This window comes from Thunnus albacares, chromosome 17 (genome assembly GCF_914725855.1).
Source record: "Thunnus albacares chromosome 17, fThuAlb1.1, whole genome shotgun sequence".
NCBI lineage: Eukaryota > Metazoa > Chordata > Actinopteri > Scombriformes > Scombridae > Thunnus > Thunnus albacares.
The window spans coordinates 27,811,595-27,838,051 of record NC_058122.1 but is presented as its reverse complement, the minus strand read 5'-3'; the positions used below and the strand labels follow the sequence as shown (position 1 = coordinate 27,838,051).

The 26,457-nt window shown below is 38.6% G+C and overlaps 1 protein-coding gene and 1 pseudogene across 1 annotated transcript in view; one reads left to right on the top strand and one right to left on the bottom strand.

The window, feature by feature from the left end:
* LOC122966422 (transmembrane protease serine 9-like) overlaps positions 1-4,540 on the bottom strand; it is a 59,879-nt gene extending 55,339 nt beyond the window's left edge. The window contains exons 1-4 of the mRNA XM_044330631.1: positions 4,409-4,540; positions 1,132-1,152; positions 736-898; positions 119-387 (exon numbers count right to left, since the gene is read on the bottom strand). Of these exons, the coding sequence (XP_044186566.1) occupies positions 119-387; positions 736-898; positions 1,132-1,152; positions 4,409-4,463 (508 nt within the window). The 5' untranslated portion in view covers positions 4,464-4,540. The remainder of the gene's footprint in view (positions 1-118; positions 388-735; positions 899-1,131; positions 1,153-4,408) is intronic.
* Positions 4,541-22,311: 17,771 nt separating this feature from the next.
* LOC122967013 lies at positions 22,312-26,223 on the top strand (annotated as a pseudogene).
* Positions 26,224-26,457: the final 234 nt, after the last annotated feature.

Here is a 26,457-nt window from a genome sequence, read left to right as displayed (position 1 = left end):
TGTTGAAAATATAAATACAAGCTGTAAGTTACAAAAGGTTTCCGTCGCTCACTGAGATGCATTTTTGAATCTGAGAGAGCACAAGTAATAGATGTGCCCCAGTTTCTCAATGACCTACCTCCAGATCCGATGTTGCCCCAGCCGGTGATCCAGGTGTCCACGCCGTCGTTGAAAGTGCTGTCTGAGGCTGCCAGGCACACTGGCAGAATGAAGTCGTTGAAAGTAACCGGTGAGGAGAGCTTCAGGAGGGAGATGTCGTTGTCATCAGTGCTAGGGTTGTAGCTGGGATGATTGATGATCTGAGAGACCGTTCGAGACACTGCATTGGGGTTGGACCCCTCTTGACTCTGGAGACCGAGGACCACAGCCAAACCCGCTGTGCTGTTGCTGAAGATCAGAAGAGAAACAAAGCAGTGCAAAGACATGAAGAGCAGGGCTGCAGTCGAGACTACCTCAGTCAAGCAGATACAAATCCATTTAAGAGAGAAAGATTTTTCTTCTAAACCTCTTGTATTGTTCTATTTGAATAATTGTTGGAGGCCTGAAGAGGAAAATCTCCAGAATTTCACAAGACAAAGCTAGAAAAAAGAGATCTAAATTTGAGCAGTAGAACAATAAATTTTCTTCTTTCCTGTCCTGTTAATCATTTTGAGACCCTTGATATTCATCCTGTGACCCCTTGGAGGGGTCTCATGGCATGTTGTTTTCCATCACAGCTCTATTCTAACTGCTCACATTGGGAAGCAGTGAGCAGCCGTCAGCACCCATTCTTTGTTAATGAGGGATCCTCCGCAGAAGTGAAATCCAGAACTTTGCAGACTGGCCTGCCAGGGCCAGCTGCCATTAGGGGCCACCTCTCCTCCAACAATCCTGGTGTTGAGCGCAGGCCGACCGCACACTACAGAGAGACAGACGATAAAAACACAGAGTGAGCAATGCTCGGCCCTCCCTGAATTACCACTGTGGTTTCTGACACCTGACTGTTGTTTTAAGATGCCTTTGAAGAATAATGAACCAGTCCTTTAAGAATGGAATTCTGGCTTTGACAGCAAATATCAACAACAATCAAACTATCAACCTTTCTATCCAACAACATGTTTAAAATGTAAACAAGTGGAAACTTTGACTTACCATCTAGTTGTGAGTGAGACTCTGAAAAACAGAAAACAAACAGCTCTTGAAATAACAATTCAGCATTTATATTCACTGATACTCAATACTACAATATTGACTACTAAACTCACTTAAACACATATTTTTAAAATATGAGTGACACTCATTTTCCCGTCTCTTCTCTCAGCTAACAGAGAGAGAGAAAAATTCCAGTCACAAAAGAGTTGTTGTTTTTGATGGCATTGCTTCAGAAATCATCATGATCATGAAAGGTTTCAATAACCAAAATTTAAGTGCTGTACCATCCTATAATTTATTGATTCCTTTTAATGGCTTTTCACCGTCATCGAACAGGTAGGTTCAATGGTGGGCTCAAGGGGGCAAAAATAAAAAGCAAAAGTGCTCATCAGGATGAAATGCTCTATAGAGTGCCTGTATATGTAACAATCTGGGATGAAATGCCCTCAAGGATGCCTTTTCAGTTGAAGAAAATGTGACCCAAAAATGACCACTCGTCTAAATAACACTGTCATACTTACCTTTGAGCCTAAAGAAGGAGAACTCCTCTACAATTATGGTAGGAATGAGTGTATGCTGACCATCATGAAAATAAAGAACCCTTAAAAACTTGTTGTAGTTGTTGTAGCTGTAACATTGTTCCATTCAGTTGGTTCTGGTACAGTTCTACTCACTAGTTTACATGGTTCTGTTGTCTTTGGGTCAGTGCAGTCTGAGCTGCTAGTGATGACTGCATCAGTTGAGCAATCATTCTCCAAACTGAAGCTGATCAAGACCCAGCTTACAAACAGATGTGGAGAAGGAAGGCTCTCAGAACCTCTGCTGACGTCCATTGAGAGGGAAGGAAGGGAGGCTATTAACATTTACAAACTCATGGCCAAAAGAATTCTCCTTTTATTTCACCAATTTTGCTTCTCGTTTCCCTGACAAGACGGCTCAAAACAGCTAATTCTCAAAATGTTAATAGTTCCTTGTTTTTATTACAGATGTGTTTGAGAAAGAAACATTTAAAATGTTAACCATTCCCTGTGTTATATTTCACAGATGTTTGCTAAATAGATGTTTAAAAAGTAAATCCTTTTTAATTACAGAGACGTTGTTTTCCTTACTGTATATTCTGAGCCACTGTGTAAAATGTTCATCTTAACTGGAGATGTTTTACCAAACATGCATCATTGTTCTCTGCTGATGGGACCCACTGAATGTATCAGGTGTCCTTTATATTTTTCTCCCCTGCCCGTCAGTCAGTCACTGGGAAGGTTTTTAAATTTTTATACCATTTACCAGAGCTATTTGTTGTTGGAAAAACATCTGGAATAAAGTTTGGTCAGTAATTAAATTAAATAAAAGTTGTACATCTTTCCAAATATTATTTAAAAGGATTCAAGCAGGATGTTTAAGACCTTCATACTTATGATGTTTTTTATTCATTTTGGGGTTTTTTTCAGGTGTGATTATACCAAGATCCAAAATAAATGAGGTCATACTAGAAGAGGGAGGACACTTTTTTGTGATTGTCATTTTTGTTTCCAGATTGAATAATCTCATTCATTATAATAAATTTAGTTAAGTAAGTTTATCTTTGGATTTTGGACAGTTGGTCAGACAGAAGAAGACGTTTAAAAACTTCACTTCTGACTGTGGGAAATTATAGCAGGCAATTTTCACTCTTTTCTGACATCATGTAGACAAAACAACTAATCAATGAATCGGTAGATTAATCGATAATGAAAATAACCGTTATTTGTAGCCCTACACTGGAGACCAGGGTCTGTGTCCTGAGTCCTGTGTGTGTTTTAATTTAGACAACAAAAGCAAATGTTAGTGAAAAATGGTGATGTTTGGTTAAATGTTAATGAACATGTTGTGTCTCCTGCTTCATGTCACTGCAGAATTTTTCTGTTTTAAACAAAGACCATGATCTTTCTCTGACCTTAACCAAGTGCTGCCTGCCAGTGTCCATCCATAAAACATGTAACCCAGTGTGTTCAAGGAAATTTAAATTGGATAAAGTAAAAAGTAAACTGTCATCATGTCAAAAAAAAATCCCCCAATTCCTAGATTCTCCAGAACCTTAGGACATGAATACAGTATCAGACACTGTGATTTATAGTGACTCTTTACAGTCAGTGACAGGATGAATGACAGCTATTTGCTAACCAAATAAACTAAGCTGAGGCACGAGCTGCTGCTTCCCTCACATGATTATCTGCTATAAATAGTATGTTATCATTTCATTTTTTAGCCCTCAGAACAGAGTCCTGTACAAAATCATTTCCATTTTTGGATTCTTGGAGCAACAAAATCAGAGGTGACAAGTTACTGAGTATATTTATTACACAGTTTTCTATTTTAGGAAACTTTTCAGGTGGATATATTGTACTTTTTATTCCACTACATTTATCTGATGCCTGTAGTTCAGATTTCACATTTACATTAATTTCTCCTTAACTACTGCCAAACTTCCTTAAAATTAATTAAACTAGTTTGTTGTTTTTGCCCTTTAGCAATGTTTAATCTTCAAAATGTTTGGACTTTGAGATTTTACTCAACTTGGACAAGACTTTTCTTTCTTTCGTTCTGCCCTGATTTGATCAATTTTATTTTTTATTTTATTATTACATCCAGTTGTGGAAAGGAATTTAGTACTCAATTATTGTACTTAAGTACAATTTTGTGGTACTTGTACTTGTTATCTTGTTATTTTACGCTACTTTGTACTTCCTCTCCACTGCACTACATTCAATTCACAGTTATAGTTACACGTTTCAAGTCAGTTTTTATACATAAAACATATCATTACAATTTTAACTGTAAAGTTGTTAAAATTTGCTCTAACTTGACATTGAAATGCTGCTTAAAATGTGCATATCAATGAATCAGTATTAATATTTTAATATATATATATATATATATATATATATACACACACTTTTTGTGTAATGAGTACTCTTACATTTTATACTTTAAATACGTTTTGCTGCCAATACTTTTACTTTAGTGAGATTTTATTGTGGTATTTCTTCTTTTACTTAGGTAAGAGATCTCAGTAATTCTTCCACTTCACATGTTAACTTGTACTCATGTGTTAATGCATCAATATTTTAACACTGACAGGGTCTGCTATGTACTTTTACTTTTCTTGAGAACATTTTAAAGGATTTGCACTCCTGTTGTGTTACAGCTATATTTACTTAATTAGAAAATTTTATTTCCTTCCCAGTGTTCAGTATAAATGTCATTAGTTCAGGTGTGTGCAGGTGAAGAGGAAGCTTACCTTGTATCAGTAGAGTCAGCAGAGTTGCCACACAGATCACTTTGTAGAGAGCCATCACTGTACAGTAAGTTCATATCAGATCTGCTCCGGCATAAATAAGCTTCCTTTACCTTCCCTCCCTCAAACACAAACACCCACCTCTCTCTACCTGCCTGACAACAAGCCAAACACCTTACTACAAATCACCTGCTCCACCTCCCTCACAGCCAACATGTCAAACAGCGTCACTTCAACCCTGCAGTGCAAAGAAACAAATCCAACTATTACATTTACTCAAGTTCTAAAATACAGTTATGATGTACTTGTACTTTACTTTGAGTATTTCCATGTGATGCTACTTTATACTTTGACTCCACTTCATTTCAGAGAGAAACATTGTACTTTTTTTTTTACTCAACTACATTTATTTGACAGTTTTAGTTACTTTGTAGATTAAGATTTTGCATAAAAACCCACAAGCTTAAAAAGGATGACACAGTGTGTAGTTGCGTCTCGTCTTCGAGTGATCCAATATTTCACCATATTATTATTATAATGTTACTATTATTGATGAATTAAGGAATATGCAGTATTTTGATGTTGCACATGGTCATACTTTTTTAAAGTTCTACTAACTGATAGATTTAATAATATTTGACAGTTTAAATTAATGTGTGTGTGATGACTGCTGAGTGTGACTGAATTGTCTTGTTGCAATGTTATATTATTGTATTATTATTTTTAGACTTTGTTTTGGGGAATTATAGACGCTGTATACATGTAATCTGTCTGTTTTAGTATGAAACTTCATACTAGATTTGTTTTACTATCCCTGCACTGCTGTTCAGCAGGGAAACACAAAAGTCTCTCAGTGTATTTATGGGCGTGTGAGTATTGTATTAAAAGGTTAAAATGTGAACCTATCCTGTAATGTTGAACACAGCAGGAAGTAAAGATTTCAAAAATCCCTGACAGGCCAAGACTTTCAACCCTGCACATGAAAGTTTCACATGCGGAACCAACGTGTTTTTCTTCTTTAGGATTAATCGTGAAGTTATGGAGGAAATTATCAGAGTTGACCAAGCAACAACCTCCAGGGCCGAAAAATGAAGGCAGTGCAGAAGTGCCCAAAACTGCGGTTCCTCAAATAGCCACTTGAGGCTGGCTCTAAAAGCGAGTCCATCCCCATAGATCACCATGTTAAAATGCCCAACTTTACAGCAAAAATAACAGCCTGGTACAAAAGACAGTTTTGGCCTCTATAGCCAATTTCCCTTTATTAAGGCTTAAAGTTATGTGTAATTAAGGGCGTGGCCACTTTGAGTGACAGGTGGGTGCCATCACAGGCAAGTTACTACCACAGCAGCAATGTTGGTTAGGTTACGTAACCATGGCGTAACCCCAGATTCACAGAGTATAGATGTAGCAGTAGCATCGCTATCTCAGTGTGTGACACTTTGGTTGCCTAAAAAAGTCTTGTGTGTGAGTGTGAGTGTTTGGTTGTAATAAAAGACCCTCTGAGGAGTCAGATGTTCAGTTTTTTTCTGGCAGCCTCAGTACATTTTGTTCTAATGGTTTTAAGTCTGTTTTTCGTGAGAGAAAATTACCATTAGCATTATCACAGTTAACCATGGACTGTAAATGCACCATGCTAACCAAGCTAGCAGCTAGCGTTAGGGTCAGCTTCACTCGCTCGTCCAAATATGAGCTGTGTCTCAATTCAGGGGCTGCATCCTTCAAAGGACGTGGTCTACGCGGTCTATGAAGGACAAAGCTTTGGTAGACCACGAAGGCCAGAACCAGTCTGGTCTACAGAGGATTTCCAGCTGCGTCATTAGCTGTTCCCGCCAATACCCAAAGCTGACAATCGGGAAACAGCCAGTAGAAATGGAGCCGGAACGTTTAATGTTTTTAATGTTATTTTCTAAGGCCTCATATTTATGAAATTGAATTTAAGGACCTGCAGACAGCCTGTTATTCTACTTATTATGTACTTTTAATTTATGTTCTAAATAGTTGTAAAGACTGCTGTAGGCTAAATGAAATAATCAATGTACAGAAATAATTACTTTATTTTAATTCATTCAATATTTTTATTTTTCAACCAATCTCTGGAATAGAGAGAAAAGCCTGTCCATTCTCTGCTGTCTTCACCTCTGCCTCTCTGCAGCAGTGTACCTGCTGACAGCTGCAGCTCAGCTTCAACACACCTACCTGACTGTACTGTGACAAAATAATCAAAGCTCGCAGCTCCACCAACATTTTTCCCTCACACAAAATAATAACCTCACTGACAGAGAGATGCAGTGCATTTTTATTCAGTCTGTAATGTGTCTATAATAAAAATCCAAACTGTTATTTGGCTTTATAAAATAAAACAAGATTTAATATGGAATGATCTGTTCATTTTAATACATTTATATTTAAGTAAATGTGGTGATATCTATATATATAGCCCCAGAGGCAGCACTGTTGTTCTGTCTAGTAAAATATGCAACTTCATTTTACATTCAGACATTGTTAGATTTCATCTGTGAGACCAACATTTATCCTCCAAAAGGAATTATATCAATCAAAATGCTGTGGAGACATTTGAGTCAGCGGTTAATAATCAAAGAGCTGCACAGATCAGTTAGGGATGACGGATGTCGACTGGTTGATCATCTCCGGAGTCGGACTGTTAACAGCTGAGATGACTGGCTGGTCTCACCCTGCCAGCGGCTCCTCAAATATCCAAAAACGTTCAAGAAGACTTACAAATAGGTGATATTTGGATAAACTGGCCACATAGTGAGAATCTAAATTGTTATTTTCTCACCTGAAAAAATCTTAAAACTTAATGAAGTGACATATTAACATATTAGTACTACAGCGAAAAATTACAGCTTCGCCTGGCTCAAAATCTCCACCATCACTGCTGCCAGTCAGTGCAAAATGCGTTCTGGGATAGGTTGGACAGTGAAGGATCCATCCATTGGATCCTCCAAGTTCAAGAAAAGGCCACATTTCTTAGCTGCATTTGGGGGGGCCTTTGAAATGAGTCACGCCGCTGTGACGCATTTGGTCTACAAATGCAGCCTTCGAAGGATGCAGCCCCTGAATTGAGACACAGCTGTTGTCACTTCTTGCTCCAAAAATCTAAGATGGCAATAGTCAAAATGCAAATCCTAACCTTTACCTTGACCTAACCCTAACCCTAACCCTAACCCTAACCCTAAGCCTTACTGCACTCACAAGAGTTCGTCCCTCTGGCCAGTCCAATCTAGCATTTACCCTGACATCACAGTGGTTATGACCGTTATTTTTTACAGTCTATGGCGGTATTGCAGAGCCACTCAGTGTTCAACAAAAATTGTAACCTGCCAAACTTGGGTCCATCACTTCCTCTTACACAACCACCTTTTCAGAATTTCTTTGTCTACAATCGTGATGGTTTTTCCATGATACTGACATGAGTATTTATAGAACAATTTACGCACAGGTGATCTCTAACTAGTTATGAGTCATCTTAAACAAATTTGGCTGCATCAGTGATAGTTTAGGGTTAAAGGGGCTGAATACATATGTCAACATGTATTTTGTATTTGTAATTAATTATTATAGAGATCTATTTTCACAATTTTGTCGAACAGTGTCAAAAAAAAACAGTAGTGGAAGAGGTACTCAGATATTTTACTTAAGTAAAAGAACAAATACAGCAATGTAAAAATACTCCATTACAAATAAAAGTCCTGCATGAAAAATCCTACTACAGTTAAAGTACATAAGTATTATGAGCTTGATGTAGTTAAAGTATTGCAGTAAAAGTAGTGGTTTGGTCCCTCTGACTGATATATTATTATATATGACATCATTAGATTATTAATAGTGAAGCATCAGTGTTAGAGCAGCATGTTACTGTTGTAGCTGCTGGAGGTGGAGCTAGTTTACACTACTTTATAGACAGTTAGCTAGTTTAGTCCAGTGGTTCCCAACCTAGGGGTCGGGCCCCTCCAAAGGGTCAGCAGATAAATCTGAGGGGTGGTGAGATGATTAATGGGAGAGGAAAGAAGAAAAAACAAAGTTCTGATACACAAATCTGTTTTCAGTTTTTGGACTTTTTCTCTAATCTTTGATTTTTGCTGAAATATTGGATCATTTGAACATTCATTGAAATGAAAGCATGTGAGAAGTTTAGAGGGAAAGATCACTATTTGGTGGAGCTGTTAACAACTCATAGACATGTGAAATGTGACCCCGACTACACACTGCTTTTTGTAAGATGTCAAAAGCCAAAAAGGTTGGAAACCACTGGTTTCATCTTTAACAATGTGTTGTATTTTAAAAGCTTGTTATATTATCCATTGTGTCAAATCTTCATCTGAAAAAGTAACTAAAGCAGTCAAATAAATGTAGTGGAGTAAAAAGTACAATATTTTCCTCTGGAATGTGGTGGAGTGGAAGTATAAAGTAGCATCACATGGAAATACTCAAGTAAAGTACAAATACCTCAAAGTGTTGTGTGGGGCAAAGCAGGTGAACCCAAGTGTAGGCACTCAACAGCGAGGAGACAGGGATATGACAAGAATAAAGTATTCATTTTGAAGGCTAGGGAAAGGGAATCCAGGCCTGGAGAAGTTTGGGCTGGAAACTGGGAAACTGGGGCTGGGGCTTAGGCTGGAAACTGGGAAGAGTGAGGGTCCAGGGCAAAGAAACAGGACTGACGAAATGAGATGAGGGGATTGAGACAGAGCAGATTAGACTGCGGGGAAATGGGAGTCAGGGTCAGGCAAGGGCAAAACAGGCATTGACAAGAAAACTGGTGATGGCATGAAATTGGCTAGAAATGTAGACTGACTGGCACAGAAGCTACGATCTGGCAGGGCTGAAGTGGTAGGGCTGAGTATTTGATTATTGAGATGACGTGCAGCTGGTTTGGCTCTGCTCTGATTCCAGCACACCTTTCTCCACTCACACACAGGGAGAGAGAGTGGCAGCAGGTCATGGAGACACAGAAACATGACACAAAGGTGTATTTAGTTACTTTCCATCACTGAAAAAAGGCCATATTAAATCTACTTTGATTCAATTTTGTAAAACAATAAAACATGAAAACTTCCAAGAAATCTTTAATTCTTTTATTTATTTGATTTAATAGTGCAGCTATTAAAAAGGCATCTTAGGTATATTCTGTACAGCTGTGATACAGAAACATACTGTTCTGTACACGCTTAACATAATGGTTGACCATCCATAATAGGGTTTTTGAAAGGGGATTGTTATCTGTCAAAGGTTGTGTTTTTTCTAGAGACACTCATGACGTTTTCTTTTGTGAGGACAAACCGGATCTGCCAGTTACAGGCCACAAACATTCAGAGGTGTTGAACTCAACAAGGAAGTCTGTGTCGCTGAGATTAAAGTGCAGTTACATGTGCAGGTATGTAGAAGTGCAGAGTCATTTGGGGAAACTTATCACAGCACCGGAAAATGGCCTCCAGAAAACAAGAAAAAAAAAAAAAAAAAAACATCGAGCCGGATAAACCAGTAAGAAGATTAATGATGAATGATGTCAAAAGTGAATGAGTCAGTTCATGCTCCAACGGAACAACAAGCTGTATATTTACCTCAGAAGAGCTGCATCTCACAGGTTATTAAAGGCCCAAAATGTGTAAAGTTTGATCCACAATAATCATCCTGTAACAACCACAGAAATTGACAAATATTTAAAAAAAACAAAACAAAAACAAATTCAGGAAACAAACACTGAAAAAAAAAAAAACCTTTAAAGACACAAATCAACAAACACATCTCATTTGTCAGCAGGCAACAACATATTTAGAAATAAACCTAAATTCTAATTCTCATATGCAAAGTAATGGTTTTATAATGTGAAGCAAATGTACTAATAATGAAGTCTGTGATCTTTCAAGATGCTTTTTAGTAACAAAGTAACATTTGAGAAACAATCTGAAGTGATTTACATTCAAGGAATCCACCCAATCAGCCTTATCAATAAACATTTTCCTTAATTATTTCCTTAAATATTGGGGTTAATAATATGAGTGTTTGTGTCTTTGACATCACCTGTACAACAGATAACAGTTTGGCAGCGTAAGTTGAAAACATCTTGTAAACCAGAGGTCTGGTTTCAACTCTGGCAGGGATGTTTTTTGTCGTACAGCCAAAATCAACAGTCGTGTAAGTGTGCAGTGTCAAATAACACTGATACAGTATGTGATAAAAAATGTTTGTGTTCTTAAGTGTCAAGAGTTCTGAGAGCAGACAACTTTTCAAAATGACCCTGACCTCATGAGACATTTAAGCAATATATAGAGGCATTGTTCAGCCAGTGCAGCAGAGGCCCGACAACCCCCTTCTCTGTGATGTAATCACAATATACCACTATTTTTCTTGCTTCAAGGCATCTGAAAGCTTTTGCACCATGGTGCTGCAGAGACAGTGGTTGGTTTAGTTCAGCGTCATCCCTGCTTGCTTACAGGTTGCAAGTAACATTTTGACAGTGGCCACAGAGTGATAATTAAAAACAGAACTGTAAAAGGTCTGTTAAATGTCATAGCTATAGTATACACTCATTCTATCATGGCTATGAACCAATCAGATTGTGAGATTTTAACTACCCGTTTTATAAGTGGATTTAAACTCTTGAGCTCAGTTGGACAGATGCCGAAACAATGAGGAACCTTAATAACTAGGCTTAGCTGTCGTGTTTCTCTCTTTTTAAATATTTCTGCAGGGCCTAAATTACAATATAATAATAAGCTTTAAAAAAAGAGATTTTCACAGTTACTGAACACATACTAAATTTGTGAGCCAACATGTTTGCTTGTGCGTACAACTTTCAACACTGTCTGTAAATGTCCCTGTCATCTGATAAATCATTGGTTATATAATGGCCCAAATATTTAGCCTCATTACACTAATTAAGGGCAATGCCATACAGGAAGAAATCAGGACATACTAATTTTCTGTCCTCTCTACTTCTATATCATAATATTACTCTTAGTTGCATTATATTTGATGTCAAAATCTATACCATATTGTGAACATACCCTCAACAACTGTTGAAGACCAGCACTACATGGACAGAAAATCACCAAATCATCTGTGTACATAAGGTGGTTAATGATAGAATTGCCAACTATACACCCTGTTCCACATCTTTTCAACTGCAGTGACAGATCATCCATATAGATATTAAAAAGAAAAGGAGACAAAATGCTGCCTTGTCGAACTGCATTACTCACATGGAATGGAGCAGATACAGAATTTCCCCATTTAATTTGCATAGTTTTTCATGATTTATACGGTCAAAGGCTTTGGCAAATGCACATAATTAGTGCCATGTTTACGTTTAAAGCCAAACTGGTTGTCAGAAGTCAGGATGTACTGTTCCAGCCTATTTAGTAGGGTTCTCTCCAGCACTTTGGACAGAATGCTGGCTAAGGCTATAGGCCTGTAATTCTCTGAGCTGTTTAGTTTACCGGCTTTATCTTTAATGACAGGCACTAGTATAAACAGAAAAAATAGAGTCAGGTAGAATACCATGGACTAATAGCCCAGTAAAACAAATAGCAAACAAAAGGGTAGAGTTTCTTTACTAGCAAGGTTTAAATGTTCAGCAGTTATATTATCCATACCAGATGCCTTATTATCTCCTAGCTTCATGACAGCATCTTGGACTTCTTGTGGGGTGACAATCACATCTTCATTATTGTCTGTGTTGCCCACATTAAATGATTTGCTTTTAACACAGTTGAACAGATCATAGTAATGTTTCTGCCACAACTGAGAATTTTTTTCTGAGCCACTTCATCAATATTCGATGGTAATGATGTTTTACAATTATTATTCTGACTTCTTTCCAGAAATCATTACGACTATTATTTTGCAACTTCCTGGCAAGTGAGTCAGATCTCATTGTATTCTCATTCCTTTTAATAAATCGAAGGGCATATTTAAAATTTGCATTTGCATGTTTCTTATGTTCAAATAAGGGACCGTGTTTATATCTACCCGATTCTACCCATGCTTTAAAAGCCCTTCAAACCTCAGCATGAAGCCCTTGTCATTCCAACCCAGTTTAGCATGGTACACATTAGACTTATGTTTATAAAAAGGCTTGCTGGAGATAAGGAGGGACTCCACAATGGAATCATACATAAAACTTAACTCATTACTATGTTGCAGGTTCTTGCAGTTCATATCATAACAAACAGTAGCAACTTTTGGTAGTTCAATACATCCAACAGGGTGTCAGTCTGAGAAATGTGTTAAATTAGACCAGTCTAATTTCCCCGCACTTATGTTGCTATCAATAGATGATAGACTAGGTATATTGCCAAAATTTAACATAGAAAAGGGTATATGGTCAGTAGTGGCCAGATCATAATTAATCTACATGGCATCTAAAGTGTCATGTGCATCAGCTGTGCATATGCAGTGATCAAGCCATGAAGTTGTGTGCCAAGCTTCACTGATATAAACATAGCACAAAAGTAAGAAAATTTGTGTTTGGTAGATTATTTCTTTGTTGTAACAATGCTTCTTGGCAATAAATCTTATACTGTTGGAAAGCCTGTTTATTTCCCTTTTAAATGGTGCCACATTTGTAAGGAACATGCATTTGTGGGATGAGCAGCAGAGCTGAGTATGTGGCTTGCACCCATGAAAAATATGCCAAATCTTCTGTGCCAATGCCAAACAGCTTATTCTAACATTGACTCTTGTTTGGTGGATTGGATGATTGAAGTTTGAAGAAACAAGACATATTGGCAATTTAACAAGTTATTCATTTAACAAACAGGAGCCTCAATAGCATGTGGAAGAACCATACACAACAACCTCGCACCTCCTCCTCATGATGGTCACCAGCCTAGTCACATACTGTTGTGGGATGGCGTCCCATTCTTCAACCAGCATTTGTCACAAGTCAGCCAACGTGGTTGTGTTGGTCACTCTGGCATGAACAGCACACCCAAGCTGATCCCGCAAGTGTTCAGTGGGGTTGAGGTCAGGACTGCTGGCAGGCCATTCCATCCTCTCCACAGGAATTTTGCTCAGTAGCAATATAGTGGCTTGCAAACAATCGAGTAGGCAACTGAATAGCGGATTAGTAAAGAAACCAGCAATGGACCCTCAGAAAGTGAAGGAAATCCTTGACTTTAAACTGGAAAACATCTACCCTCCAAACTTCACCAAGAATCAGCGTTACATTCTTAAACGAAGGGCAGAGAGTTAGCAAATAATAAGTAAGGCAAACCACACAACAGCACTGTATATATTGCGTTATTGAATTTTAAATGTCATTTCAAATGTTTATGGCAATAAAATCCCTAGATGGGGAACTGTATTACCAGTGCCACAGAAAGCGTGATTAGCAGCAGCATCATCTTGCTAAGGTAGTCTGTACTCCACATGAAGCAAACAACATCTTTCATGTCAGTGCTATCGGGGCCCACTGTGGAGTGGACAAGACCATGCATGCAATCCTTCAACAGTATGACTGGTCTGTTATGAAAGCAGACATCACAAAATGGGTGAGTAGATTATTTCTCCATATTTCTATGGATCTTATGGAAATATTTACACATTTCATATCCGAGTGTCTCAATTGTTTTGCTTTATTAGATTCCCGATGTGATGACTGTCAAAAAAAGAGGGCATCTATAAAGGATGAAATCCAGTATAAACCCATCGAGGTGAATGATCTCATTAAATTAAAACATGTTTAACATAGAAGTCTTTTACTTGATGGTATGCTTTGTTTGCATTTAAGGTGTCGGAGCCCTTTGAACTTGTGGGGATGGACCTTGTGGGCAAGTTGAAGTGCTCAAACAATGGACACATATACATTTGTGTCATGGTGGACTATATCACTAAATGGCTAGAGGTCTATCCACTAAAAAATAAGAGGGCCAAGGAAGTGAGACTACATTCTGGATTTTTTCTATAAGTATGGTGCACCAAAAGGAATTCTGACTGACCGAGGAAAAGAATTTGTCAACAAAGTAAGTTGAATTCTGAGATGTGATATTACTCTTTTTTTGTACACAGCAACACTGGGAAAAACAGCATGGTATTGTATAAAAATGTATGTTCTTCATTTTCATATTCAATGCTTGTGCTAGCTCAACCTGGATTTGTGTTCCAAGCTTGGCATTGACAGAAGCCTCTGTGCACCATACCACCCGCAAACAAATGGCTTGGTGGAAAAGCTTAATGGCACCATTCAAGGGTGAAAATACAACTTTCTACATTTTGTGTATCTATATTTTGTGTATCTGTCTCTCTAGAGACTGATCATATTTGTCCAATTTCAGGGCCTTGAAAAAGATGGCGCAGGATCACCCAAGTGACTTGGACAGTTATATCAAACCAACTGTCTTTGGACTATGCACTAAAAAACAAATAACCACTAAATATTCTCCTTATTTTCTCATGTATGGAAGGGAGGCCTGTTACCTGTCTGAAATTCCAGACAAGTGGCAGGTATGATGGCATTTACCTACAATAGGAACTGCTTTGGTAACATATGCATTTCTCTGCTGTGTGTCTTTTGCTTATTTATCTACACTAGTGTTGCAGATCTTTATGCACTGATTGAAAATGAGGAGCCAACAGAAGTCATCTCAAGGCACTTTTCACATAGAGCAGGTCAAGACCGTACTCTTTAATTTACAGAGACCCAACAATTCCCCCGTGAGCAAGCACTTGGCGACAGCGGTAAGGAAAAACTCCCCTTTAACGGGTAGAAACCTCAAGCAGACCCCGGCTCTTGGTGGGCGGCCATCTGCTTTGACCGGTTGGGTTGAGAGAGAGAAAGAGAGAGGGAAAGGGGGAGGGGGGACAGAAGAAAAACAATGACAACAACAAACAACAACAAGCACAAGCAGCAACAGCCAGGGAAGGATGCCATCAGGACTGTGAAGGACCGCGAAGGTTCGGCCCGAGAGTCAGGTTTTTCTGTGAGATGAGAAAGCACAAAAAACTCTGGGGAAGAAGCAAAGTTAGTGACATGCATTGATGTTACATGAATGCATACAGATGGAGAGGAGGGGGAGGAGAGAGGAGCTCAGTGCATCATGGGAAGTCCCCCAGTAGTCTAGGCCTACAGCAGCATAACTAAGGGCTGATCCAAGGCGAGCCTGGTCGGCCCTAACTATAAGCTTTATCAAAAAGGAAAGTTTTAAGCCTACTCTTAAACATAGAGAGGGTGTCTGCACCCCGGACTGAATCCGGTAGATGGTTCCATAGAAGAGGAGCCTGATAGCTGAAGGCTCTGCCTCCCATTCTACTTTTAGAGACTGTAGGGACCACCAGTAAGCCTGCATACTGGGAGCGCAATGTTCTAGTGGGATAATACGGTATTATGAGCTCTTCAAGATATGATGGTGCCTGACCATTAAGGGCTTTGTAAGTTAGGAGAAGGATTTTAAATTCTATTCTAAATTTTACAGGAAGCCAATGTAGTGAAGCTAAAATGGGAGAAATGTGATCTCTTTTTCTAGTTTTAGTCAGAACACGTGCAGCTGCATTCTGGACCAGTTGGAGAGTCTTTAGAGACTTGTTAGGGCAGCCTGATAATAAGGAATTGCAATAATCCAGCCTAGAAGTAACAAATGCATGAACTAGTTTTTCTGCATCTTTTAGGGACAGGATGTGCCTGATTTTTGTGATATTACGTAAGTGAAAAAAGGCAGTCCTTGAGATTTGATTTATGTGGGAGTTAAAGGACATATCCTGATCAAAGATAACTCCCAGATTCCTTACGGTGGTGCTGGAGGCCAGGGTAATGCCATCCAGAGTAGCTTTATCATTAGAAAATGTGTTTCTAAGGTGTTTAGGGCCAAGCACAATAACTTCAGTTTTATCTGAATTTAGTAGTAGAAAATTGCAGGTCATCCAGGTCTTTATGTCGTTAAGGCATGTTTGGAGTTTGTTTAACTGATTGCGTTCATCTGGCTTCACTGATAAATATAATTGAGTGTCATCTGCGTAACAATGAAAATTTATGGAGTGTTTCCTAATAATATTACCTAAAGGAAGCATATATAAGGTGAATAGAATTGGTTCAAGTACAGAACCTTGTGGAACTCCGTGTACAAACTGAAATCGGTCTGATAAATAGGACTTAAACCATCTTAATGCAGTTCCTTTAATGCCAATTAAATGTTCCAGTCTCTGCAAAAGGATTTGATGGTCAATTGTGTCGAATGCAGCACTAAGATCTAACAGGACAAGTATAGAGACAAATCCTTTGTCCGATGCAGTTAGGAGGTCATTTGTGACTTTCACCAGTGCTGTCTCTGTGCTATGATGCGCTCTAAATCCTGACTGAAAATCCTCAAATAAACTATTGTTATGTAGAAAGTCACATAACTGATTAGAGACTGCTTTCTCAAGGATCTTAGATAGAAATAGAAGGTTAGATATAGGTCTATAATTGGCTAAAACACCTGAATCAAGAGTAGACTTCTTAAGAAGAGGTTTAATTACAGCTACTTTAAAAGACTGTGGTACATAGCCTGTTACTAAAGACAGATTGATCATATCTAGTAAAGAAGTGCTAACTAAGGGTAAGGCTTCCTTAAGCAGCCTAGTTGGGATGGGATCTAAGAGACAGGTTGATGGTTTAGCTGAACAGATCATTGAAGTTAGTTCAGACAAGTGTACTGGAGAAAAACAGTCCAAATATATGTCAGGATTTACTGCCGTTACCAAGGTTCCTGTGTCTGGGGAAAGAACGGTGCCTGTTGAGGGCAGGAGGTGGTTAATTTTGTCTCTAATAGTTAGAATTTTATCATTAAAGAAGCTCATAAAGTCGTTACTACTGAGAGCTATAGGAATACATGGATCAGTAGAGTTATGACTCTTTGTCAGCCTGGCCAAAGTGCTGAAAAGGAACCTAGGGCAGTTTTTATTCTCTTCTATTAATGCTGAGTAATAGGCGGCTCTGGCATTACAGAGGGCCTTCCTATATGTTTTAAGACTATCTTGCCAGACTAAGCGAGATTCTTCTACTTTGGTGGAACGCCAAATCCTTTCCAATTTTCGCGATGTTTGCTTTAATTTGCGGGTTTGGGAGTTATACCATGGAGCTAACCTCTTATGTTTTATTGTCTTCTTTTTTAAGGGGGCGATGGAGTCGAGTGTTTGTCTTAGTGAGCCTGCAGCACTATCAATAAGATTATCAATTTGGGAGGGACTGAAGTTAAGATAAGAGTCCTCTGTAGTATTGAGACATGGCAGTGAATTCAGTACTGACGGAATTGCTTCCTTAAATTTATCTACAACACTATCAGAGAGACATCTAGTGAGGACATTTTTGTCTAGTGGTGTATAATCCAGTAATAGGAATTCAAAAGTTATTAAAAAATGATCTGATAAAATAGGATTCTGTGGAAAAATTCTTAAATGTTCAATTTCAATCCCATAAGCCAGAACAAGGTCTAGGGTGTGGTTAAGACGGTGAGTGGGATTATTTACACACTGAGAGAAGCCAATTGAGTCTAATAATGAGATAAATGCAGTGCTGAGACTGTCATTATCAACGTCCACATGAATATTAAAATCACCTACAATAATTACTTTATCTGTACTAAGGACTAAATACGACAGAAACTCTGAGAATTCAGATAGGAATTCAGAGTACGGGCCAGGAGGACGATAGACTATAACAAATAGAACTGGCTGTAAAGTTTTCCAGGTTGGCTGAGAGAGACTAAGAACAAGGCTTTCGAATGAGTTATAATTAAATTTAGGTCTAGGGTTGATGATTAGGCTTGAGTTGAAAATGGCTGCAACTCCTCCTCCTCGGCCAGTGTCTCGAGGAATATGAGTATTAATATGACTGGGGGGAGTGGATTCATTTAGGCTGACATATTCTTCATGACACAGCCAGGTTTCAGTGAGACAAAATAAATCAATATGATGATCTGAAATTAAATCGTTTACTAAAACGGCTTTAGATGAAAGAGATCTAATGTTCAAGAGTCCACATTTAATTATCTTATTTTGTTGTACTATTGCAGTAGTGGTTTTAATTTTTACTAGATTTTCATGAATGACTCTTCTTTTGTTTACTTTGGATTTAATTGATTTATGTGGTCGGGGGACAGACACAGTCTCTATGTGGTTTTGGGTGGGTAACTGCTCTAATGGAAGCGCAGAGAAGCGTGTAGGACTGCAGCTCTGCCTCTTGGTCTCAACTCTGGGTTGTCATGGTTTTGGTTTACTAATAAACTGGGCCATATTTCTGGATATGAGAGCAGCTCCATCTAAAGTGGGATGTATGCCGTCTCTCCTAATCAGACCAGGTCTTCCCCAGAAAGTCTGCCAATTATCTATGAAGCCCACATCGTTTGCTGGACACCACCTCGACAACCAGCGGTTGAATTGTGACATGCGGCTATACATGTCATCACTGGTCAGATTAGGCAGCGGTCCAGAGAAAATTACGGAGTCCGACATAGTTTTTGCAAATGTACACACCGACTCAACATTAATCTTGGTGATCTCCGATTGGCGTAATTGGGAGTCATTACCGCCGACATGGATGACAATCGTACCATATTTACGTTTATTCTTAGCCAGCAGTTTTAAATTTGACTCAATGTCACCCGCTCTGGCCCCAGGAATACATTTAACTATAGCTGCTGGTGTCGCTAACTTCACGTTTCTGACTATGGAGCTGCCAATAATCAGAGTTTGTTTCTCAGCGGGTGTGTTGCTGAGTGGGGAGAACCTGTTAGAAACATGAACTGGTTGGTGGTGAACCGTGGGCCTCTGCTTAGGGCTATGCTTCCTTCGGACAGTCACCCAGCCGCCCTGGCTTCCCGGCTGCTCGGGAGCTGCCAGGGGAGTGGGAGCTACGCTAGGTCGGCACTGGATACTAGTATCCCCCTAGTATCCGCACCGGATACTAGGGGCTGGCTAACTATATTAGCAGCTGATTGTTTTTCCATGGTGCGGAGCCGCGCTTCCAATTCACTAAGCCTTGCCTCCAGTGCTGCAAATAAACTACACTTATTACACTTACCACTATCACTAAAGGAGGCAGAGGAATAACTAAACATTTGACACACCGAGCAAGAGAGAGCAGGAGAACGAGAGGGAGAGAGAGAAGCCATCGCTAACTACTTAGTTTAAGTTAGCTGCTAGTGCTAGCTGCAGAGCTAAAGTGACTAACAACTTGTGCGATTAGCGAGAAAAGTCGCCAAGAGAAAAGCGCTGAGAGTGCTTGTGTAAAACTAGCGAAAGTTTAAATATACAGCAGATATTAATCCACAATTAGTCCACAGTAATGTGATATATATAGGAAAATCAACTGAGACGAGAGCAGCAACAACGCTATCAGTAGACACAGTCGGCAACCGGAAATGATACAATACGCTTACCGTAGCACGTCAGCACGTCAGCACGTGAGAGAATGATCAGCAGCCGGGCATGGTGACTAGTGTGTCGTGTGAATGCATTCATTCATGCTGTCGTGAAGTTACAAGAGGAAACAGAGTTTTATCTTATTGACTCCTTTCAAATGACTGCAATGTGGCAAGGATCATTCAAGGGATTAAACAAGCTGACTGTTATCAAAATCTGTTCATACATGATTGCAATACACACAAGTATTCATTCATTCATCTTACAATGTCCCCATAGGACCAGTCTGTGACAAATGGCACTGGACACTTGTGGTGAGAATTTACATTCACTACCATAGAGCAGATTGAACCATGTGTAGGAGTGTCCAGACATTTGTGTGGTACTCTAGCATGATTTTTAATTTGATAATTCATCCCCTTTACATGACTTCATATGTATTATGAAGGTCATCTATCCAAAGGAGAAGTGGGCGCTTTACGTTGACCCCTTAGATGAAACCCCTGCCCACATAAGCAAATGTAAGGATATGACAAGGCAAGTTATACATCAGTGGTAATGTCATAAGTTTCTTGATTACAAATGGCTAAAATATTTGGCTATCCTACAGAGCCTTCATGAGACACAGACATATCAACATCTCACGGTGGACTCGCGATACAATAAATCATCTGTGTCGGCAAGACTTGACATCCTGTGGGGCATTTGTCTGCAAGGTATGAGTGCAACTGACCCTTTGTTGTGTAGCAGTCACCCCATTCATGGGACTTTGTCATTTCCCTGTTCCGAATTTATATAGTTGTATGACGAAATCCCTCTGGGTTGGTTGGAGGGTTATTTAGATCACCTGTTGTGCAGGGTGTGGGGACTAGCTCTCAAATAGTAATTGAGGGCAGCTGGGTTCATTCCCATCTTAGCCAATCAGTTTGTGACCACACCCTTTTTCTTCAGAATAATCAATGCCTCAAATTTCCTTAGAAAGGTACGGTCACATGATGTTTCAACAAGTACATCCACCAAGTCAGAGCTGAACAAAAGTGAACTCTGAACTGCGAAACTGGCTTGACATCACACCCAACCAGGAAACACATGCCTCAATTGCCTTTTGTTCAAGCTTCAACAGAAGTGAATTGGAAATATTTGTTGAATGGAAACGTAAAATGACCGAACCGTGAGGCGAGCCATTCAGTTCCGTTTGTGGTCAAGTTTCCCAAAGAGTAAGAAGTTGAATTTCACACGTCAGAAATCAGTAGACAAAAACATAACACATTCAGCAGCATCATACTGTAACAGAAATAAAGAGAATAGTCTGGCATGAAAAGTTAGATGCTGAAAACAGTCCATGACTTAGAGAGCTGAGAGATGTGGGGGTTCCAGGAGCTCAAAATGAGAATTTATGGCTTTTCTTTGTCTTAAATTAATAATTTTGATTTTTTTGAACAAAGGGCCATTTCTCACTGTTTTCTGATGTTTCATGGACCAAGCTATCAATTGAATAATTTAGAGGATAATATTCAGATTAATCAATGATGAAAATAATCGTTAGTTGCAGCCTGCATGAAGACTCTGAGGCTGTCGGAGTGAGACAATTTCTCTAACAACTACTGAACTGTACAAGTTGACATAATATTGCCAAAATATGTCAATAAAATCAGTCAATGCCATGATGACAATATGATGAGCAGAATACTGATTTTACATTACAAAAGTGTTTTTTCCTGCAGAGGAGGAAGGCAAACTATTTGTACATGACTCATTAGTATAAGCATAAGCAGAGACATCTTGTGAATTTCTTGTGAATTGAACCTCAGAGAAAATTCTTAGTAACAGGAAACTTAATTTCTGAGGATGTGGCCTCACTGGTAGCTGCATATTTACAAAGAAGTCTAACAGTGAAAACAATCAGACCGGTTTTTGAATTTCCAGGTTGGTAAACCTCAGAGTGACAAAAACCAGATAAAAACACTTGTCACTCATAATCATCTGTTGCACTGTAAAACAGTTTGCTCTACACTAAGTACAGCAGGTCAGAGTTGAAACATGAATTAGCTCTGACGTTTACAGCTTGGGTGGAAATTTTAATCTTTTTCTTTCACTTCTGAACTAGAATGACAGCTCATTCCTCTGCCAGAGCAACATTAAACTCCACATTCATTTAAATAATAGACATGGTCTGCAACAAAATACGCAAAACACAAAGATATTACAGGATACAACAGACATTCATGAGATAATAATGAATGTTGAGCCATCTCATACTTTTAAAAAGTTACTGAATCCAAACAAAAAACGACATGAAGAGCTGAACTTTCCATAAAATTTCACTTAAATCTGTTGGTTAGATATTATAATAATATAGTAAGATTGACAGATAGATAGACAATAATAAAGTTAAACTAGACTTGTTTGAAAGGTTTCGGGCATAAAGTTTCTTAGAATTTGGTCCTGAGACTGTTTTTATAAATGAGGCCCCACTGAGCAGAATAAAGAGTGTTTATAGATGTTAATAAAGTGAGTCACATTAAAAAGAGCAAACATAAAGAACAATGATAGTCAGATTTTTCTACACAGTGAATCAAGAGGATCAAAGTGAGAGCTAACAGAGTTATGTAAAAGGTGAAAGGTGGGGCTGGGCCCAGTGTGGACAGAGGTACACATACTGCTCTTTGCACTGAGGTGGGAGGAGGTGGTTTAGTAGGGACGACCTCACCGCTCCTGTCTGCGGTCACCCCTGGAAATAACAACGCACTGATTACCTCATGAACGACCAATGAACTTCAGCTATAGGATGAACAGGTGTGTGTGTTTGAACAGGAAGGGTTTTACACAAATTATTTACTGACATATTGAGCCGACATTATGTTACATAATGGAAAAATACTTAAATACAAGAAGAAAAAGAAGAAAGGCCTGAATTAAAGAAATATTACACTTATTATCAGACAAAACCAACCCTGTGAAAATATTTTGGTCATTAAAGACACAGATTTTTGTTTGAATCAGTTTACATCTTATCTTGATGTTCTGCAAGTGATGGGTTGATGACAGCGAAGCTCTGAGGCTTGTTTCAGTCATGGGAAGCGCACAGTTTCAGTACAGTATGTGTCAGAGTTTGTGTCAAATGAAGAAAACCATGTGACTGATGACATCACAAAGCTTCAAACATCACTCATGCTTCATTCAGTTTGTCAGTTTTGAAAGTTTTGCAGTGATATGCTCCAGTGATACACATATCAGTGGGACAACGACAGTGGAGATGATAATAATGATGATGATGATGATGATGATGATAATAATAATGATATATCTTAATTGATATCAGACTCCAATTACATCACATTGTGACTCACGAAATGTCACTAAAACATATGAGCCCAACAGCTGATTTGCTGACCAGAAAACAGCCTGAGGGAAATACAGAAAGTCAGAAATTTAAGACCAAATTATGTAAATGTGACTGCTGCCACAACCTACATAGAGGTCTACAAACCAACCAATCATAAAAGGTATACATGGAATACACCTGCTGGCATGACATTTTGTGTATTTTTAAATAAAGTTTAGGGGGAAAACCATGACAACCTAGAGTTGTGACCAGTAGGCAGAGCTGCAGTCCTACACACTTCTCTGTGCTTCAGTTAGAGCAGTTACCCACCCAAAACCACATAGAGACTGTGTCCGTCCCCCAACCACTTAAATCAATTAAATCTAAAGTAAACAGAAGAGGATTCATTTATAAAATCTGATAAAAATTAACACCACCACTGCAATAGTACAACAAAATAGAAGAATTAAATGGACTCTTAAATATTAGATCTCATGTCATCTAAAGCTGTATTAGTAAACGATCTAATCTCAGATTATCATATTGATTTATTTTGTCTTACTGAAACCTGACTGTATCATGAAGAATATGTCAGCCTAAATGAATTTACTCTCAGCCCTAGACCTAAACTTAATTATAACTCATTCGAAAGCTCTGTTCTTAGTCTCTCTCACCCAACCTGGAAAATTTAACAGCCAATTCTATTTGTTATAGTGTACCGTCCTCCTGGCCCGTACTCTGAATTTTTATCTGAATTCTCAGAGTTTTTATCAAACTTAGTCCTTAGTACAGATAAAATAATTATAGTAGGTGATTTTAATATTCATATGGATATTGATAATGATAGTTTTAGCACTGCATTTATCTTATTATTAGACTCAATTGGCTTCTCTCAGAGTGTAACTAAACCCACTCACTATTTTAACCACACCCTCCATCTTCTTCTGACTTAGGGTATCGAAATTGAACATTTAATAGTTTTTCCACAAAATCCTATTGTATCAGACCATTACTTAATAACTTTTGAATTCCTATTACTGGATTACATGCCATTAGACAAAAATGTCTTTACTAGATGTCTATCTAATAGTGCTGTAGCTAAATTTAAGGAAGCAATTCCATCAGTACTGAAATCAATGCCATGTCTCAATACTACAGAGGACTCTTATGTTAACTTTAGTCCCTCCCAAATTGATAAGCTTGTCGATAGTGCTCAGGCTCATTGTGAATAACACACAACTCCATCACCCCTTTAAAAAGGAAAATAATAAAACCTAGGTTAGCTCCATGGTATAACTCCCAAACCTGCTAATTAAAGCAAACATCACGAGAATTTGAAATGATTTGGCATTCCACCAAACTAGAAGAATCTCACTTACTCTGGCAAGATCTTAAAACGTCTTAAAACATATAGGAAGGACCTCTGTAATGCCAGAGCCGCCTATTACTCATCACTAATAGAACAGCCCTAGGTTTCTTTTCAGCACCTTGGCCAGGATGACAAAGAGTCATAACTCTTATGATCCATGTATTCCTATAGCTCTCAGTAGAAACAACTTTATGAGCTTTTTTAATGATAAAATTCTAACTATTAGAGGCAAAATTCATCACCTCCTGCCCTCAACAGGCACTTATTTATCCCCAGACACAGGACCTCTAGAAACAGCTGTAAAACTTGACATATATGTAGACTGTTGTTCTCCAATTAACCTTCCTGAACTAACTTCAACGATTACTTCTCTTAGACCCCATCCCAACTAGGCTGCTTAAAGAAGTCTCACCCTTAGCTACCACTTCTTTACTAAAAATGACCAATCTGTATTTATTAACAGGCTATGAATCACAGTCCTTCAGAGTAGCTGTAATTAAACCTCTTCTTAAGAAGCCTATTTTTGATTCATGCATCTAAGCCAACTATAGACCTATATCTAGTCTTCCATTTCTCTTTAAGATACTTGAGAAAGCAGTCACCAGTAAGTTGTGTGACTTTCTACATAGCACGCAAAAGTTAGTCACAGAGTTCCACAAGGTTCTGTGCTTAGACCAATACTATTCTCTTTATGTATGCTTCCTTTAGGTAATATTGTTTGGAAACATAAATTTTCATTGCTATGCAGATGATACCCAATTATATTTATCAATGAAGCCAGATGAAACCAATCAGCTAAAGCAACTACAAGCATGCCTTAAGGACATAAAGACTTGGATGACCTGCAATTTTCTGCTACTAAACACAGAGAAAAAGGAAATTTTGTGCTTGGCCCTAAACACCTCAGAAATACATTATCTAATGATATAGCTACTCTGGATGGCATTACCCTGGCCTCCAGCACCACCGTAAGGAATCTGGGAGTTACCTTTGATCAGGATATGTCCTTCAACTCCCACACAAAACAAATTTCAAGGACTGCCTTTTGTCACTTACATAATATTGCAAAAATCAGGCACAACATTTCTCACAAAGATGCAGAAAAACTAGTCCATGCATTTGTTACTTTTAGGCTGGATTATTGCAATTCCTCATTATCAGGTATTATCAGTCTCTAAAAACTCTCCAGCTGGTCCCGAATGAAGCTGCACGTGTACTGACAAAAACTACAAAAAGAGATCATATTTCTCCCATTTTAGCTTTGTTGCATTGGCTTCCTGTAAAATATAGAACAGAATTAAAAATCCTTCTCCTCATCTGCGAAGCCCTTAGTGGTCAGGCACCATCATGTCTTAAAGAGCTCGTTGTACCCTATTACCCTACTAATACACTGCGCTCCCAGAATGCAGGCTTACTTGTGGTTCCTAGAGTCTCCAAAAGTAGAATGTAGGCAGAGCCTTCAGCTATCAGACTCCTCTCCTGTGGAACCATCTCCCAGATTCGGTCACCCAGACACCCTCTCTACGTTTAAGAGTAAGCTTAAAACTTTCCTTTTTGATAAAGCTCACCTTGGATCAGCCCTCAGTTATGCTGTTATAGGCCAAGACTGCTGGGGGACTTCCCATGATGCATTGAGCTCCTCTCTCCTCTTCCTCCTCTCAATCTGTATGCATTCATGTACCATTAATGTGTGTAACTAACTTGACTTCTTCCCCAGAGTTTTTTTGCTTTCTCATCTCACAGGAAATTCCAGAACCTGAGTGATGAAAGCGTGGTCCAGCCTTTACACCTTCTCCAGCTATTATTGCTATTATTATTGCTAGTCATCTTTATTATTATTACTGTTGTTATTGTTAGTATTGTTATTATGCTTCCCTGTTCCTGAGGTGTAAAAGTAGTTGTGTATATAAAAATCAAATGTAGACTTGGTGAATAAAGGATGATGTACATGAATCATATGACTTCAATGTCACTGAAGAGCTGAAAACATCAGATCTG